At 35.1% G+C, this 20,575-nt stretch overlaps 1 protein-coding gene across 12 annotated transcripts in view; it reads right to left on the bottom strand.

Annotated features, from left to right (window-relative positions):
- ZNF644 (zinc finger protein 644) overlaps positions 1–20,575 on the bottom strand; it is a 114,720-nt gene that overhangs the window by 24,858 nt on the left and 69,287 nt on the right. The window contains exon 3 of one of the 12 annotated variants that reach the window (XM_073811261.1): positions 13,287–13,372. The exons of the other annotated variants lie outside the window; for them this stretch is intronic. Within the exon in view, the coding sequence (XP_073667362.1) occupies positions 13,287–13,321 (35 nt within the window). The 5' untranslated portion in view covers positions 13,322–13,372. The remainder of the gene's footprint in view (positions 1–13,286; positions 13,373–20,575) is intronic. 12 annotated transcript variants of the gene reach the window in all.

The following is a 20,575-nucleotide window of genomic DNA, read 5'->3' as shown; positions in this document are numbered from 1 at the left end:
TATTACAAGTAAATATTATAAATATCCTTCTTTGGCATTATTATTTATACCAACAATTATTTTTCTGCCCGTCATAGGTCTTAGAATTCTGTTTTGAGATTGGCAAATTTCCACAGAAATAAAAATAGACTTCAAATAACATCATATTCAATGATATCACTCCAAAATGGTGCTAATGCAGCACCCAGCAGGAGTCTCTACATCACACACAGAGAAGTTAAAAATGGGCATCACATAAACATGTGTTAGGAAGGAGTGTGCAAACGTCAATGAAAAGAAAAGCAAACCTTGATGCTATACTATTACCCGTTCCTGACATTTCTAATTAAGTTAGGTAGAAAAAGTAAAATGCCCAAATAGGAACAACCTCATAAATCAGAAATGGATGACAGATTTTTTTTTAAAAAACTAGCCTGAAAGACATTTACTTTCTTTTCCTACTTATTATATTCACAGAGGTAGACAAATATATGCTCAATCTGAAAGCCTATATTAGCTTTTCTCAACAGGAAGCAACGTTGCTAACGAAGTGGTAAATTCAGTGTTAATGAGTGGCTTCACTGTTACCACCTCAGAGGTAAAACCTTCCATGTTCCATGTTCCACCCATCTGTTCTGGTGTTAGAGGTTCAGAGATGGAACAGACGCTTCCCATTTAAAGCAACTTCATTGGTACCCCCTGAACAGCAGGGTGACAAACTATGAGAATATCATGTCAGCTTGGAGATTGCATCCTCATTACCAGAATGGCTTTATAAGAGCCTTCCATAAGTCCAAAGTTTGAAGATATCAAAGGGTTTTGCTCAAAAACAAAGAAAGAATAACAGATTTTTAAATATACAAAGCACATGTAGTAAAAAGAAAAACAGAAGATCAAATTAAATATTGTGAAAATATAAAATGAGGTCTTTAACAGTCAAAGTTTTCCTTTACATCTACATAGTGAAATACACCTTACTTGCCTCCAAATTGACCATCTCTGCTCAAAAATAGGGGAGTTATTCTTTTTCAGAAAAATTTTTTATTAGCACATTAATATTAAAAATACACTGCATCAGTTTAAAAATATGCTACAAGAGGCTGAATCAGTAAGCTAGTATTTTAGCAACAATAAAAAATTCTCCTGGCTTAATTTTCAGAATATATTTCTGTAAATGAAAGTGTTCAAGATACATTTTTTCTTAACCGTATTCAAGACTCAGAGCTATTGCATTGAGATACAATATAGAACAATGGATCATCAAAATGTGTTGCACTGACCCAGAATTTTGACATCAAAAATTGTTTCCCTACATTCAGGATGCTTATGGAATATCCAGGCAAGACAGCATTTGACCTATAAGTTAATTTCACACTGTCTCAAACAGTTTTTCAACCACTTTTATATAGTTAAATATATATAAAAGAGTCATAAATACTAGGTTACGTTAATATAACAAAGGAAGGAGCATATTTGAAGGTAGGCATTATTCATTAAGTTTAAAAAGGAGAAACTAATGAATTAAAATAAACAAAGTAATGTTATATTGTTTGGCCTCTCTAAATTTCAATGAAATTGCTGTATCACTTAGGATCTTTTTATTCAATGTTTAGATACTATCACTGTGTCCTCCTCCATGTAATCGTATAACCACAATTTTTCTATTAACTGAATTTTAAAATGTTCTTTAAAAAAATTCACATACTTTATAAAAAGCTGCAAATGGAATTTTAAATCTACATAAAACATATTTCAGGTTCTGGAAAATCATAATGAGTTCTACAGCTATAACTGCCTGTAGTTATATACTGTGAGCATTAAAAAAAAGTACAAAGGTCAGATCTGTCTTCAAGATGACATCATCACTTATATGCCTCAAGCTAGACTTATTGTCTCAGAAATCTCAAACATCAGTATTTTTGCAAACTATCAGCACTTGCTATAACACCCTCACCACACTACATCTTGAGGTTACTACAGAAGAAATGAGGTGATAATTGCATATTAACATAATTATTCTGTAATCCCTGTGAGCAAGCTTCCTAGGTCACTCAGTAATTCAGATTAGATACAACCTTCCTGTCATCAAATCTATGCTGTCCACTTCCTGTTCATGAATAATTCTGTTCTCATAGAAAATTAGCTTAATTCCATTCTTTTATGTACATTATTAATTGTATTTATTGCAAGTAGGTTAATATTTTGTGGGTACTTATTACATAATACCAACCTCTGTCATGTAGTATAATTTCACAAAAAATATAGTACAATTTGCGCTCACTCTACATTAGTTCATTAATAACTACACTGCATAGCTATAAATAAATTATAGTGTTGCCCACTAGCTGAGTTAGAGTTAGGATCTGTCAGATTTTCACAAACCCCATGTTCATTTAAATTATCCTTGAAAACACACGACAACTTCAGTTAGTCATATTTTGAGATTGGTTCAAGAACAGAAAACCATTCACAACTGTCATTCTAATTGCAAAAAAAACCTTAATTAACTGAAATATTACATCTAAAATTACTTCAGTATTTAAGCATATATATACTATACACAATGTACAAATATATATACCTGTCTCACAAAGCATACAATGCAAGTGAAGACAGAGTATACCATATATAATGATATCATCCAGGTAGTATCCTAAGCTGTATGTCACATTGACAGGAAACTCTAAAAAAATACTGCACATTTGTAAGGGTACCCAGCATATAACATGAAGAATGAAGAGAAAACCTGGCAACTTTAATCCAACAATTAGCCAATGCAATTAGCAATCTTCAAATGTTTGAAGGTTTGGCATACAGAAGAAAAAACATATAATCAATATGTTTGAATCATAAAGATGTGGATTTTATCTCAAGATTAAGAAAAACTAGAAACAGGAACCATTCAGCATTTCAACGGGTTGTCTTACAAAAGAGTGAACTGAATGGCTCAGCAGGTTGGACTATTTGTCAGAACACTGTAGAAGGAAATACGGCACTGGAGATTGGATAAGATGATTTCTAAGGTCCTTTCTCATATGTACTATGTATGTTTAATGTTTGGTTATTACACTATTAACATTATTTGAAATAATGAGCTAAAAACAGAAGTTAAATTTATACTATTGAACTTTAAAAATATTCTCTAAATTCAAAATTACCTGAAATAATCCTGTAGTTGTAATATTTGATAAGCTGATTCTTGAACAATGAAATATGGCACTAAATGACTAACACACTGAGGTCACAGAGCTATATGCATCCCGAAAACTCGAGGTACAGAGGTTTTTTCTATTGGCAACACCAAAAATAAAAAATAGCGGCAACATTAATAATGCTTTCTTGCCAGCAGCATGTGGCACTGCCATGACAAACTAATGATCTAATTGTACCACCTACCACCAAATTACATTGAACTTGTTGAATAGTTCTGTTCCTGATGCCATGTATTATCCTCATTATTTAATAGAAAGATGTTACAAACAATAAGGTACTAGCTCATAAATAACGTAATAACACAAAGCGATTCTTGTTGAAAAATACACTAAATACCACACATAGTTTGACACATCTCAAGAAGCTGCTATATGGCAAACTGAAGCAGGTAATGCAAGGAGGATAAAAGAAAGGGGCCCACAAAGGCATAACTTTAACAATCTGGCAAAATCATATAATAATGAGAAGCAACAGTAGTAGAAAAACAAATGGACATTTATTAATAAAAGGTTAATTTCCTAATGAAGAACTTTGCAATTGGAAGAGGCAAGGTAATAAACTGCAGCTGCAACCAAAGGAGAGTGCTAAGTCATATTCAGCATGGAATGATTGACTGTTGTGTTGTTTATGCTTTCATGTAGTCAGAACTAGATAAGTGACCATCTCAGTTTTGATAGGGTAAATGACACACATATGCACACAGCTCCAACAAGAACAATTCATGTCTTTAAAAATTAAAATGCGTGATAACTTCCTTCATATGACTTTCAAACCAATCAAACTTTTGACCACAATTTTATAATTGAGTCAAAAATGTGTCAATTCCACACTACAGAGGTACTGTGTCAACTCTGCCCTCCACCAAAAGAGTATTAAACTGCCATAAATTATTATTTTACTTTGGGTCTTTGTGTTCTTCAGTTTATGATGAGTTTGCTGTTTCTGCTTAATTTTGAGATATTTATTAACCCACCACATCCAATAAGTGCAAAAGAAGTACAAGTGTCAGAAGTCCTAGGAAGACAAAACATATAATTATATTAGAAATGAAAATAGAGATAATAATACCCAAAGTGGTAAGATAAATATATATGCATATGGAATGAACTGCTTCAGAGAAGAAATAATTCTTACGGGCAGAGAGAAATTCACCATTAAAACACTACTGTGCCTATACACTTGACAATAATCAGCAAGAAACAAGGAATACGAGAAAGGAAATTTTTGAGTACAGAATCAGTATCAATGTCAGATGTCTTTTTGCCTAGTGGTTATTCAGGGAAGGCCAGGAATTTGTTCAAGAACTCAAAAATTTACAATGTTCTAAGTGCTGCTGATGTAACTTCTGCCCCAGACATATGCGATTCCATAGGATCAAGGTCCATTAGAATAGCACATCAAAGTTAGTGACATGACTGCAAATGCAAACAATCGTGGCTTTGAAAGAATTCCTTACAACAGTTGAAGAGATAATTTGTGCCTTAATATATAGCCTGGAACATAAGAAATGTTATGCTGGTTTCTTTCTACACTCAAACAATTTTGATAACTCTTTCAAATTCAGAGCTTCAAATATTCAACTGTATGTATTTAAAAAAAAAAACTTTTGGAGATCTCAATGGTTACGGTAAAATTCTCATTATAAAAGTTCCATTAATTCATCTGCCAATCATATATTAATTAATCATATTTAGGAAACACAAAATTGTTTATGGTCTAATGGGAAGCAAACAAGAACATTCTCACATCTGGAGAATATATTATTTCCCTAAATTACAATTTCATTTTATTGAAAGGGGGGTTCAGATCACATACAAAAAATTCTGTAATTAACCTTTCACCTATATTATACATTTAAACTCTATTAAGTAAATTCAAATTTATATATATTTAGATGGGAAAGTGGGGCACTTTCATTGAGAACTAGAAAAACAAAAAAACACAGAAGTTTTATTTTCTACAAAATAATATATTTATTAAACATGAATTCTCTTACTGATATTACCATTTACTCAACTTTTCTTCTTTCCTTTCTCTAAAATCAGCCTACAAAATTCCAATTATCTTCTAAGAAAAATATTCCAAGGTAATCACTACTCTATAATTATCTTCATTTAGGATGGTAAAAAATTCAAATATAAGAAATTTGCTTTCCTTAACACAAAGTATGCACCTCTCTCATATCACTGTCCTTAAAAAAAAAGAAAGAATTATTTTTGTAAAGGCAAATCACAAACCAGCCACTGCTTTTTTCCTGATTTTACATTTGACCTAACAAGTTTTTACTTACTGCATGTTCAATTCTGGAGTTTTAATTATAAAACCAGAAGCATTTATTTATTGTGAATTTAAGTAATTACAAAATTTCACCAAAACGTTACAGAAAACACTACATTATATTTAGAAAATGCAAGTACTTATTGATAATCAAATGTGGAGTTCCCTGGTGGTTTACTGGTTTGGATTCCGTGCTCTCACTGCCACGGCCTGGGTTCAATCCCTAGTGGGGGAACTGAGATCCTGCAAGCCGCAGAATTTCCTTCAGGTTTACTCATATGGAGAGAGACTGAGGTCATGGTCAAGAGTAGCAATTTTGAACCATGAGAGACAGAATGTTTGGTTTCCATATTACCAAATCCATAAAACCAAAATGTTATCAATAGCACATTACTGTTTTATAAAAGGAGACTGAAGCATATTTAATATTGAGGTATTTCATGGAAAATTTTAATTATTTGTAACTCTAACTATCCAAATGGTATTGTTGGTAGTTTTTTTTTTTTTTTTTTAACTGTACTGCTATCTGAGGAAGACTATATAGGACACATAAGTATAAAAAACTGCTATCAATAAAAAGCAATACATTATTTCCCCAGTGAGTAATATGAATTATTTAATAATAATATTAGGCTATAGTTCAGAGGAAGTAGAAGGTCCTATAAAATACCATGGCTAAGAAAAGCCTCACAGAAAAGAGAGAGTTTTAGATAAATTTTATAGTGCAGTGCCAAGACAATCACTCTTTGGAGGCAGACCTGCCTGGGTTTGAGAAATAGCTCCACAACGTCTATCGTATTAGGACAAAGTTACTCCACTTTCCTTCAACTTCAAGTTGCTTCATCAATAAAATAAGAGTGGAACCTTCTTATAGGATTGTAAGGATTAAATAAGACAATGTACATAAAACATGTAGCAAAGGGCCTGTTATTTAGTAATTACTCATTAAGTGTTCATTCCCCATGACCCTTGCCATTAACTTGCTTCATGTACAGAATGATGACACTGAATTTGTGTACTGCTCCTAATGATAATGGAGACCCTCCCTTACAAGCAGAAATGTATTCTGGGAGGAGATACCTGAGAACTTACACTACTCCCAGGGTATAATAAACAGGATAAATAAGCAGAAGATAAAGAGCCATAGGAAGAAGCATATCTTAAGAGTTGCTGGTGCTAGAACAATACCACTCTTGTGGGATAAGGCAGGGCATTACTGTTCAATAAGCAATAAAGAGGGGAATTACAGTGCATGACCCAGTGCTCTAAGGAAAAAAGATGTGAAGTGGCCACTCAGGATTCAAGAGTTTCTAAGAGTTCCTGATCCCTTTCAGAATATCAAGGACATGAATTTATCTTTCTCTCTTGTAAAATGCCAACGAAATGAAAGTAGAAGGACTAGAAGAGAGAGACATATGTAGACAAATAAAACCATAAACCTGAACAGTTATAGACAAGGGCTCTGGAAAGAAAGGAGACCACAATCTCAAATAAAAAAAACAAATAAACAAAAGAACTAAAAACAGATTTTATACAAAAGAATAGGAATCAGAATAGCATCAGACTTTTCACCGTCAAGACTATTACATCAATGGAGCAATAATTTCAAAGTTTGGAGTTAAAATTACTTTGACTATATTGATACAATCCTATTCAAAGACAAATTATACAACATTCAGGTTGAAGGCACACAGTGTGTAAGTTTACCACTTACCTGTCATTTCAGAAAAATTTTCCCAAAAGGTTGTGTGTGTGAAGGGATCTGAAATTCATGTGCTAAGTGTATTTTACAACAACAAGGTTATGAATACTTATTAATAGTGATTGAAATACAAATTTAAGTGTCTGTTAAAATTAGAAGGTTAACCACTAGAAGAATAAAAAGAGAAAGTAAATATACTTAATATCCTCAGATTCTATAAACTATTGTATTTTAAAGAAAGAAGTACAGTAGCAGTAGGCTGACAACTTTGAAATAAAAAACTACTAAAAGGGCTTCCCTGGTGGTGCAGGGGTTGAGAGTCCGCCTGCCGATGCAGGGGACACGGGTTCGTGCCCCGGTCCGGGAAGATCCCACATGCCGCAGAGCGGCTGGGCCCGTGAGCCATGGCCGCTGAGCCTGCGCGTCTGGAGCCTGTGCTCTGCAACGGGAGAGGCCACAACAGTGAGGGGCCCGCGTACCGGAAAAAAAAAAAACTACTGAAAAAAAAAAACCCAAAAAACAAAAACAACTCTCAACAGGTGAGGTGAAGAACAGAGTGAATAAAGCTGATGAAATGAGGTATTCTTCCAATAGAAAGATTTTTTTACAAGGGAGTAGGAAGAGCGTTAAAAAAAATAACAGAAAAGAGACACAAAGTCTAGACCCCACAAATTATAATGAGTAGAAATTATAGATGAAACCTGGGGAACAGGGAAGAGGACACAATAGAAAAAAATTTCAGAACTCAAGAAGCACAATCTTCAGAATAATAGCATTCAATGAGTGCTCAGCAGGATGAAGAAAAAGACATGTCACTTGAGAAGTCCTGGGGGAAATTTCAGAACTCTAAGAATAAAAGGAAGAATTCTACTCATTTCCAGAAAAAAAAAAAACAAAAACAAGACTATCTACAAAGAAACAAGGATACACAATTCATCACCAGTAGTGTCATCAGGCTTTTGAGGAAACATTTTTAAAAATCAAATTTATTGGAAAAAATTACATAAGTAGAACATATTTGTTGCAATTTCCTCTACCTTTCCCACTCTATCCCACTTCAGTTACCAATGTAATAGTCTGGTGTATCCTACTACTCCTTTTTCTTATTCATACAAACATATATACATATGTATTTGTTTTGTGCTTACCTTCACAGAAATGGTATTATATTATATACATGCTACAATAAATATCCTTGTATAGACAGCCCTATAGTCATGTTTTTATTTTGATAATGTAGATCCTTTAAAATTGCACGTGAATTTTTTTAGTTTAATATACATTTTCAAATCATTTCCCTAAATCTCTATCAATATGCACGTCTACCTCCAATGTATAAGAATGTCTGTTTTCCCATATTCTTACCATTTTTGCCAGTATCATGGTGAAAGATGTGAAAATACTTTTTAACCCAGAATTCTATAACTAGCTAAACTAGCATTCAAGTATAACAACAAAATATAGACATCATTGGACAAAAAAGGATTCCAAATGTTTATCACCTACAGATGAGAGAATTACTCAAGGGGATATTCAGGCATAGATAGAAAAGAATATGTGAAGAAGAATCAATAAACATTAGTGAGCAATTAAACTAGTAAAACATGCAACTAAATCTAATAACTGTTGACAGTTGTTCAAAAAGGATTCCTATGAAATGAGAAGCATGTATTCTTTTTTGTTCAGGATAATCATGCTGGATCAGAGTAACTTGTCAGACTGACTGGAAGTGGACCATAGATAGACTCCTGGCCTGCACCTGAGTGCCCTCCTAGTTAATAATATGGGAAATAAGATCCCCAAAAGATTTCAACATGGGAGTTTTGACTACTGGAAAATGATCAAAAGAAAATCTTTTAAAAGTATGTTAAAATGTTAAGGATAACCAACTAAAATAGTGAAATAAGATATATAATTTCAAATCTATAGAATTAAAAAATGGAAAAAAATTGATCCAATATAAAAAGTAACAATAATGGAACAAAGCAAAGAGAAAAAAAGCAGAAAAAAGTCCAAACATATCGGTATTCAGAATAAATTTATTCAGAATAAATGTGAAAAGTTCATATATTAAGAAAAAGGCATTCATATTTTTGTTTTGTTTTTAAGTATAGAATTAACATATAGAAACAACATAAGTATTCTATATGTTGTTTATAAAAAGGAAGATAAGGTGATGAAAAGATAAACTAGGCAAATGTTAATGAAAAGAAAATAGATGTCTCTACTACCAGAAAAGTCAAATGGAATTTAAGGCAAAAGCACTAGACCTGCTAGAAATGAATATTATATATTAATAAAGTACATGATCCACCAAGAAGATATATTATTCGTGAGCCCCTATGCATACAACAAAATACCTACAAAATATATAAATTATAAACTCACAAGTATTAGGAGAAACTGACAGACAGTCACAAAGGGAAGCTTTAAACACTTCTCCCCAAAAGTCAAAAGATCAAGGAGAATATTCTAGTTTTCCTCTTCCAAGATCACCTTTCTCTCACTTTATGAAAGAAAGATTCCCAAACACAAATCTGCAACTATCTCCATCTCCATCAGTTGTTCAGGCCAATAACCTTCGAGTAATCTTCCTTATTCTCTTTAATTCGCACTTCATATCCAAACCATCAGGAAATCCTATTGCCATCATCTTCAAATTACATCCAGAATTCAATTGCCTCTCACTACTGCTACACCCAGGTCCACTATTATCTCTCCCCTGTATTATTTCAAGGGCTTCCTAATCTGGTCTTAGTGCATCTACTCTTGCCCACCCACCATCTATTCTCAACACTGCAATGAGAGGTATCATTTTAAAACCTAAGACAGATCAAGTTCCTCAAAACCCTTCAATAGCTCCCTGTTTTTCCCTCAAAGAAAAAAAACCCAACATCCTTATAATACCCTGTAAAAGGTGCTATGAAGATCCTTCCCAGTAATTCTTTTTTTTCTCTTTGACCTCATTTCTTATTCCTCTCCCTAACTTGCTCACCCAGTTCCAGCCATGCTGGCTTTCTTACTATTCTTTGAACATTCTCTCCCACATTAAGGCCTTAGCACTGACAATTCCTCAAGCTGGAATGCTCTATTTCCCAGGTACTCTCATGGCAAACTTCCTCATTTAATTTGCTTTTGCTCAACTATTTTCTCTTGAATAATGCCTGCCTGGACCACTTTGGTTAACATTACATACAAAACTCACTTCCTTATTGCTGACATTCTTAAATACACTTAACACTGGTTTACCCTTTTTCCTCCCATAACATTTATCACCTTCTTAAATACTATGTAATATACTTACTAATTACAGTTATTGTTTGTGCATCATTCCCATAAAACTAAGTTTCAAGGGCACAGATCTTTGTCTTGTTAGCTGAATATTTCATGGATCTAGAAGGGTACCACCACCCAGAACCTTGATATTGTACATTGCTCTGATGTGTAAAAACTTCTGGGGAACCAAATAAAAGGTTTGAGAATACCAGGTTTTCTTAGGGAGAATGCCATGGCAGCAAAGCAAACGATACAGAAAGGCCACATAGTCTCAATTCACTGAAAAACAACTCAAGGCAAGATTCCAGTGTCTGTCTCTCACTCTACCTTCTTCCTCTCCATACCTACTTTCCCTTCCCTCCCCAATCCCCAGTCTTAGAATAAAAATTCAGAAATGTGAAGGTTGTCAACAATGACACGTATGATACGTGAACTGAATTTAAAAAGGGAAGCTGTTCCCTGGTGGCGCAGTGGTTCAGAGTCCGCCTGCCGATGCAGGGGACACGGGTTTGTGCCCCGGTCCGGGAGGATCCCACATGCCGCAGAGCAGCTGGGCCCGTGAGCCATGGCCGCTGAGCCTGCGCATCCGGAGCCTGTGATCCGCAACGGGAGAGGCCATGGCAGACGTTTTCTGTAAGCTGAACTAATTAAATCTACAGTGCAAAGATTTTGAAGAAATTAGATTTAAAGCATGTATACAATATATAAGCATTGATAAATACTTTCACTTTGTGACAAAAATTACAAATGCAACTTAAAAATGCCACAGTTTGTCAAAATTCTTTTAGAGGACATTTCAAAGAAAAATTTTGAAGACCACTGATCAAATATACAGAGAACTCTACACAACAATAAACAGACATTTTTATTTCAAAACACGTATTTGTAAAACACAGATTTGTATAATCTGACTATATATTATAATGACCACAGAGAAATTTCCAACAGAGATGGAAGTCACATAGAGCACATTCTCTGGCCACCATGCAACAAAACTAAAAATTAGATACAACTAAGAGTTAATTAGTGAACTAGAAAAAGGTCAGAATAAAGTACCCAGAATGAAGCAATGAGAGATAAAAGGATGGAAAATGAAGACAGGAACCTGAAAAAGGATACAATGAAAAGATCTAGCACACATTTAATGGGAATCCTAGAAATAAAGGAGAGAGAAAATAGGGCAGAAGCAATGCTTGAAGAGATAATGGCTGAGAATCTTCTAAAACTGACAAGAGACATCAAGCTGTGGTTTCTGGAAGCACCAGGAACTCCAGAAAGAAAACTACACCTAGATACATCACAGTAAAACTGATGACAATGAAAGACAGTTAGAACATCTTAAAAGTAGACACAGAAAAAAAGAATAACTACACAAAGAGACAATAATTAGAGCGAGAAAGAAAAAAAGCAGCTCCTAATGTCCGAGAACTAATCTGATGCTTTCAGCTAAATCATATTGTTCTCCTGTTGAACATAAAAATATCTCACAGAATATCGACTTCAGACAAGGTAACTGTGTAACACAAACTACCAAATAGCGCCTTCCCTTGCTAAATGAGTTGATTAGCTACCTTCTTTGCCAACTATGTTTATCTCAGCTTCAGCCTGCCTTCCCTACAGATGAGATTTATTAAGAGGGCAATCTCAAGATGAATGAAAACAAAACACAACATACCAAAATTCATGGAATGTCGCAAAAGCAGTATTTGGAGGGAAATTTATAGCTGTAAATACCTACATTAAAAGAGAAGAAAGATCTCAAATCTATTACCTAACATTATACCTTCAGGAACTGGAAAAAGAGCAAACTAAACCCAAGCCAGAAGAAGGAAGGAAATAATAAATATTAGAGCATAGATAAGAAAATATAAAAATAGAATCAAATAAAAAGTTAATTCTTTTAAAAGATCAAAAAAATTAACAAAGAAATTTACTAAGAAAAAAAGGAGAGAAGATGCAAATAACTAAAATCAGAAATGAAAATAGGGACATTACTACAGACTTTAGAGAAATTAAAAGGATTATAACAAAATATTAGAACTGAATACTAACAAATTAAATAATTTAGATGAAATGGACAAATTCCTAGAAACACAAATTACCAAGCCTGACTCAAGAAGAAACAGAAAATCTGAACAGATTTATAATTAGGTAATGAGACTGAATCAGTAGTCAAAAACCTCCCAAAAGCCCCCAAAAGGAAAAGTCCAAGACTAAATGCTTTCACTGGTAAATTCTACCATTTAGAGAATTAACATCAATCCTTCACAAGCTTTTCCAAAAACAGAAGAGGGACTACTTCCTAACACATTCTATGAGGCCAGCTTTACCCTAAAACCAAAGCCAGACAAAGATACCAAAAGAAAATGACAGACTGTTATGAAGAGACGCAGAAATCCTCAACAAAATGCTACCAAGCTGAATCCAACAGCGCATTAAAAGGATTATAATTATAATTGAGTGGGATTACTCCAGGAAAGCAAAGGTGGTTCAATATAAGAAAAGCAATGTATTGTATTAATAGAACAAAGGAATAAAACTACACAATCATCTCAATAGACGCAGAAAGACCATTTGACAAAATCCAACACTATTTCATGATTAAAAACACACAGCAAACTCGAATTAGAAGGGAATTTCCTTAACATGATAGAAGGTACCCATGAAAAACCCACAGCTAACATCATACTCATCAATGGTTAAAGACAAAGTCTTCCTCCCAAGACAAGGCTGCCTGCTTTTACCACTGCTATTCAACACTGTACTGGAAGTCCTAGGCACAGCACTTATGCAAGTAAAACAAGTAAAAGGCATCCAAATTGGAAAGAAGTAAAACTACCTATTTGCAGATGACATGATTCTATACACAGGCATGCCTTGGAGATACCGGATGTTTGGTTCCAGACCACTGCAATAAAGGGAATACTGCAACAAAGAGAGACAAGACAAATTTTTTGGTTTCTCAGTGAATATAAAAGTTATGATTACACTACACAGTTGACCCTTGAACAACACGGGTTTGAACTCCACAGATCTACTTATAAGCGAATGTTTTTCAATAGTAAATACTACAGTGCTACTTAATTTGAGGTGGGTTGAATCCGTGGATCCGGAACCTTGGATACGGAGGGCCGACCATAAGTTATACTTGGATTTTCGACTGTGCAGATGATGGGGACCCCAGTCCCCTGGCTTTTCCAGAGTCTATTACAGTTGATTAAGTGTGCCATGACATTATGTCTAAAAAAAAACAACGCACATACCTTAATTAAAAATACTTTATTGCTAAAAAATGCTAACCATCATCCAAGCCTTCAGCAAGTTGTAATCTTTTTGCTGGTGGAGGGTCTTGCCTCAGTGTTGACGACTGCTGACTGATCAGAGTGGTGGCTGCTGAAGATTGGGGTGACTGTGACAATTTCTTAAAATAAGACAACAATGAAGATTGCTGCATCAATTGACTCTTTCTTTCATGAACAATTTCTCTGTAGCATGCAATGCTATTTGATAGTTTGAAATATTCCAAGAATTACCAAAATGTAACAGAGATATCAAGTGAGCAAATGTTGTTGGAAAACTGGTGCCAACAGACTTGTTCAACACATGGTTGCCACAAACCTTCAATTTGTAAAAAATGGAGTATCTGCAACACAATAAAGTGAAGTGCAATAAAACGAGGTATGCCTGTATAGAAAAGCCCACAGATTCCACACAAAAAACTTACTAGAGCTAACATAATAAACAACTTCAGCAAACTTGCATGTATAAGATAAACAAACATAAATCAATCGTGTTTCTCTATGTCAGCAATGAATGATCCAAAAAGGAAATTAAGAAAATTCTATTTACAAAAGCATTCAAAATAAAATACCTAGAAATAAATGCAACCAAGAAGGTGAAAGACTTATACACTGAAAAATTACAAAACACTGCTGAAAGAAATTAAAGAAGGCCTAAATAAATGGAAAGGCATCCCATGTTCATGGATTAGAAAACAAGATATTGCTAAGATGACAATACTTCCCAAAGTGATCTACAGATTCAATGCAATCCCTATCAAAGTTCTAATGGCCTTTTTAAATAGAAACGGATAAGCTAATCCTAAAATTCATACGGAACCGTAAGGGGGCCTTAAGAGCAAAAACAACAATGAAAAATAAAGTAGGGGGACTCATAATAACTTTAAAATTTACTACAAAGCTATAGTAATCAGTGTGGTACTGGAATAAGGGTAGACATATAGACCAATGGAATAGATGTGAGAATCCAGAAATAAGTCCTAACATCTATGGCCAACTGATTTTTTTTTTTTTTTTTTTTATGCGGTACGCAGGCCTCTCACTGTTGTGGCCTCTCCCGTTGCGGAGCACAAGGTCCGGATGCGCAGGCTCAGCGGTCATGGCTCACGGGACCAGCCACTCCGCGGCATGTGGGATCTTCCTGTACCAGGGCACGAACCCGTGTCCCCTGCATCGGCAGGCGGACTTTCAACCACTGAGCCACCAGGGAAGCCCTGGCCAACTGATTTTTAAAAAGGTGCCAAGACCATTCGATGGGGAAAGAACAGTCTTTCAACAAATGGTGCTGGGAAAACTGAACAATCACATGTAAAAGAATGAAGCTGAACCCCTGCCTCATTTCATCTACAGAAATTAAATCAAAATGGACCAACAACATAAACATAAGAACTAAAACTGCTATTGCTCTTAGAATAAGGCTTAGGGATGGATCTTTATGATGTTGGATTTGACAATGAATTCTTAGAATTGACACCAAAAACATGATGAACAAATGAAAAAAATAGATAATTTGGACTTCACCAAAACTTCTGTGCAAAGGACATTATCAAGATATATTTGGTAAGGGTTTAATATCCAGAATATATAAACAGCTCAACAACAAAAAGAAAAAAAACCCGATTTTTAAAATAGGCAAAGGACTTAAATCGACATTTCTCAAATGAAGATACACAAATGGCTAACAAGCCCATGAAAAGATGTTCACTATCTTGGTCATTAAGAAAACTCAAATGAAAACCACAATAAGGTACCACTTCACACCCATTAGAATAGCTTTAATTAAAAAAAACAAAAAACAAAAAAACCCAGGAAAATAACAAGTGTTGATGAGAATGTGGAGAAATAGAGACCCCATACATTGCTGGTGAGAAACTGAAACAATGTACCCGCTGTAGAAAACCGTTGGGCGTTCTTAAAAAAGGTAACAAAGAATTACCACGTAACCCAGCTATTCAACTCCTAGATATATATCCAGGAGAAATGAAAACTTACGTACACACAGAAAATTGTACATGAATGTTTACAGCATCATTATTCATAATAGCCAAAAAAAGAAACGAAGTACATACTACAACTTGGATGAACCTTGAAAATATGCTAAGTGAAAGAAGTCAGACATGAAGAATCATTGTACGGTTCCTTTCATTTGAAATAGCAAGAATTGGTAAATCCATAGAGACAGAAAGTAAAGGGTACCAGGTGATAGTGGAAGGGGGGAATTGGAAATGATTACCTAACGTTTACAGGGTGTTGAAACACCTTTGAAATGAGAAAGGAAAGTATATTGTGAATATACTAAATACCACTGAATTGTACACTTAATATGATTAACTGCAATGTTATGTAAATTTCACCTCAATTTAAAAAAAAAAGATGGCAGTCAAATGTGCCCATGTTCTGACAACATCTAATTTAAAGCAAACTTCTACTTTGTTAGCTCCTCTCTAAAATTACCCAACCAAAGTCCAATCCTATAATAGGTTCTAATACCTTCTTAAAAAGACACCCCCAAATTCCCTATACTATGAAGAATCTTTCACTTCAACAAGTAAAAACCAAGTTCAACTATAGGTGTTCTTTGCTGGTCTTTTTGGTTGGAAGATGTTGACAGGAGTAGCACCTGATTTCTCAACAGAAACAACAGAAGCCAGAACACAAAGGGATAATATAGCCTAATTAAAAGAAAATGATGGCCAAGCCGGCATTCTAACCAGTAAAAAACTGTCATTCAAAAGTGACGGTGAGGGCTTCCCTGGTGGCGCAGTGGTTGAGAGTCGGCCTGCCAATGCAGGGGACACGGGTTCGTGCCCCGGTCCGGGAAGATCCCACATGCCGCGGAGCGGCTAGGCCCGTGAGCCATGGCCGCTGAGCCTGCGTGTCCGGAGCCTGTGCTCTGCAACGGGAGAGGCCACAACAGTGAGAAGCCCGCGTACCGCAAAAAAAAAAAAAAAAAAAAAAAAGGTGAAGGTGAAATACAGAACATGACCAGAAAACAAAAACTGAGAGGAATTTCTCAGCACAAATCTATACCAAAGTATATACTAAAGGGTATTCTTCAAAAAAGGGAAATGATTGAAGGTGGAGAACTCAAGATGCAGGCAGAAATAAGAAGCACTAAAAATGTTAACTTGGGTAAATCTAAAATACTGACATAAAATAATGATGATGTCTCATGGCGATTAAAATATATATGGAGGGGCTTTCCTCGTGGCGCAGTGGTTGAAAGTCCACCTGCCGATGCAGGGAACGCGGGTTCGTGCCGCGGTCCGGGAGGATCCCACATGCTGCGGAGCGTCTGGGCACGTGAGCCATGGCCGCTGAGCCTGCGTGTCCGGAGCCTGTGCTCCGCGGCAGGAGAGGCCGCGGCAGTGAGAGGCCCGCGTACCACACAAAAAAATAAATAATAAAAAATTAAAAAATAACATATATATGGAGTTAAAAACAGGTGAGTATTATAGCAAATAAACCGAGCAAAGGGTGAGGGGGGTGATTAATGGAATTAAAGTGTTTTAGGTTCCTCACATTGTCTGGAAAGATATAAGGTAAATTAATTAGACTCTTACTGGTCAAGGATGCATGTTGCAATCTCTAGGGCAACAGCTCCCAAAAGTGTGATCTGTGGACCCCTGGGGGTCCCTGAAACCCTATCAGGGGATTCTCAAAATCACAACTGTTTTCATAATATTACTAATAAGACCTTATTTGCCTTTTTCACTCTCATTCTCTCACAGTGTACAACAGAGTTTTCCAGTCTATACGACTTGTGCTATCTCAACGGATTAAAGCAGAGCAGGTATGAGAATCCAGCTGTCTTCCATTAAACTAGACATAAAAGAGATTTGCAAAAATGTAACACTATTCTCACTAAATTTTGTTTTGGAAAGTATATTTTTCACAAAACTATATTATTTATGTTAACATTTAATAGGATATTCTTGTTCCCCAAAAGTATGTTATTTATGTAAATATTTAATAGGATATTCTTGCTTCCCAAAACCAGATTAAAAAAAGGTTTTTTTAGAGTTTAAATGGATCTTGAGAACACAGAGTTTGAGACTCAGTGACCTAAATAAATGAAAGGATATGACATTCATGGACTGGAAGATTTAATAACATAAAGATGTCAACTCCTTCTCAATTCAATTTTTGTAAAACTGACAATGTGACAGTAAAAATTTATATGGAACTGCAAAGAGCCAAGAAGAACAAGGTAGGAAAACTTGCCTCATTGAACATGAAGACTTGTTATAATGCCATATTAATTAAAACAGCATAGTTTTGGTGCAAGGGTAGATAAAGTAGACCAATGGAAAAAAATAGAGCCCAGAAACAGATTCATACATATATGGTCACTTGATTTATTACAAAGTTAATACTGCAGAGCATCTGGGAAACAATCTTTTCAACAAATGATGTTGCATAAAATGTACATCCATTAAAAAAAAAAAGGTGACCTCTATATGTCATATAATATCTAGAATAAGTTCTAGGTAGAAGGTAAATCTAAATGCATCATAAACAACATACAAAGTAATATACAATAATCAATTCTAGATAGAAAGTAGAAAGCAAAATAATAAAGCCTCTAAGACAGTGTCTCTAAACCTCATCAGCACTAGTGAAACTTTGGGCTAAATTAACTTTTTTGTGCATTGTAGAATACTTAGCATTCTGTGCACTGCAGAATGTCTAGTAGCATCCCTAGCCAACCCACTAGATGCCAGGAGTACTCCACCCACCCAGCTGTGAAAACTAACAATGTCTCTGAACACTGCCAAATGTCCTACCCATGGGGTGGAAGGTGTGGAATGAGGGCAGGGTGAAGTGCCTCAAGTTGAGAACCACTAGAGGATACATAGTAGAAGGTAACATAAGAGAATATCTTCATTCATGTTCTTGGAGCAGAGAAAGACTTCTTAGACAGGACACAAGCAGCATTGACTATAAAGGAAAACAATGATAAATCAGACTACACTAAAATTAAGACCTTCCTTTCATCAAAAGATAACATTAAGAGGGTGAAAATCAAGACAAAATGGATATATTTTTTTTAACATATGTAACTAACAGAAGATTTGTATCTAGCATATATAAAAACTCCTAAAAACAGAAGGAAAAGAACTATTCTTTCCTACTGTTCCTTTCCAGTAGGAAAAAAAGGGCTCATCTATAAAATATGTAACTCCTATAAATCAGTAATATAGAAAGCTAAATAGTAATAATAGTAAATAGTAATAATAATAGTAAATACTACTACTAATAAAATAGTATTAGTTTATTAAATATTAAATAGTAATATTAAATAGTATTAATATTAAATAGTAATATTAAATAGTAATAATAATAAAAAAGAGGATATCCAAACGGCCAATAAATTCAAGAAAAAGTACTCAATTTCATTTGGAATCACGGAAATGTATCCTTCAGAAGGGCTAAAATTAAAGAGGCTATTAATACCAAGTGTTGGTGAGAATACAGAGCAATAGGAATCCTCATATTCTGTTGATGGGATAGGTACAATGACTCTGAAGACAATTCTTGCATTATCTTCTAAATTTGAACATACATACACCAATGACCCAGTTATTCTACTTCTGGTATATATCCCACATAAATGTTGCACATGTAGCCCATAAAACATTTACAGGAATGTTCATGACAGTATTACTCAGTCCAAATGTCCAACAGTAAAAAGATAAATGGTGATAAAATAGTACAAGGGAGGGCTTCCCTGGTGGCGCAGTGGTTGAGAGTCCGCCTGCCAATGCAGGGGACACGGGTTCGTGCCCTGGTCTGGGAGGATCCCACGTGCCGCGGAGTGGCTGGGCCCGTGAGCCATGGCTGCTGGGCCTGTGCGTCCGGAGCCTGTGCTCCGCAACGGGAGAGGCCACAGCAGTGAGAGGCCCGCGTAGAGAAAAAAAAAAAAAAATAGTACAATGGAGCTACAGTTATATTGGTAGCTGATAACATACATGAATCTCCCAAACATGACAGAGACAAAATGCTACTACTATATAATTCTATTTTTATCAAAGTCCAAAAACAGGTTTAAAAAAAAGCTACCGTCTTTGAAGCCAGGTAGTCGTTACTCCAGGAAATGGGAAAGGGAGAGTGCTTGGGAAAAGAAGCATAGGACGCTTCTGGTTGCTGGCAGTATTCTATTTCTTGATTTATGGTGGTCATGGAGTGTTTACTTTGTGACGATTCACTCAGCTGTATACTTAGTACAGTTTCCTGTATGTATTATATTTCAATTTTGAAAAAGACATGGGTGGGGAATTCCTGGTGGTCCATTCCCTGGCGGTCCAGTGGTTAGGACCTGGCACTTTCACTGTGTGGGGGGCCAGGTTCGATACCTGGTCGGGGAATTAAGCTCTGCAAGCCGTGTGGCACGGCCCGGAAAGAGGAAAAAAAAAAAAAAAGACATGGGGCATTACCTTTTATATGCTGTATATGCAACCCAGAAAACAATAATTACACAAATACTTTAGCTTTATGGTATTATATATCAATTGTTTAGAAGTAAAAATCATGTCTGGGGACATCATAACTTTCCACATCTTACACTTCAAGATCCTTTGCCTAATTAAATAAAACAAATAAAATATATTAAAAATGACTGCCTGAGTTTTTAGTATGTTGCAGGAAGACATAATAAAATATACTTTAAATTTGTTTTCCTACATGTGTCATTTATTTTGATCACCTAAAAAAATCTAATATCTTAGTTTTATATAAGACAAAATAAAATACACGTCTTAGAAAATATTAATATTAAAGGAAAGTTGAAGATGTTTGTTTCTAATATTAAAAATATATTTTTCTAAAA

Source organism: Tursiops truncatus, chromosome 1, assembly GCF_011762595.2.
Source record: "Tursiops truncatus isolate mTurTru1 chromosome 1, mTurTru1.mat.Y, whole genome shotgun sequence".
Classification (NCBI taxonomy): domain Eukaryota; kingdom Metazoa; phylum Chordata; class Mammalia; order Artiodactyla; family Delphinidae; genus Tursiops; species Tursiops truncatus.
Note: the sequence above shows the minus strand (reverse complement) of the source record. Positions and strands in the feature narration are given on the sequence as shown.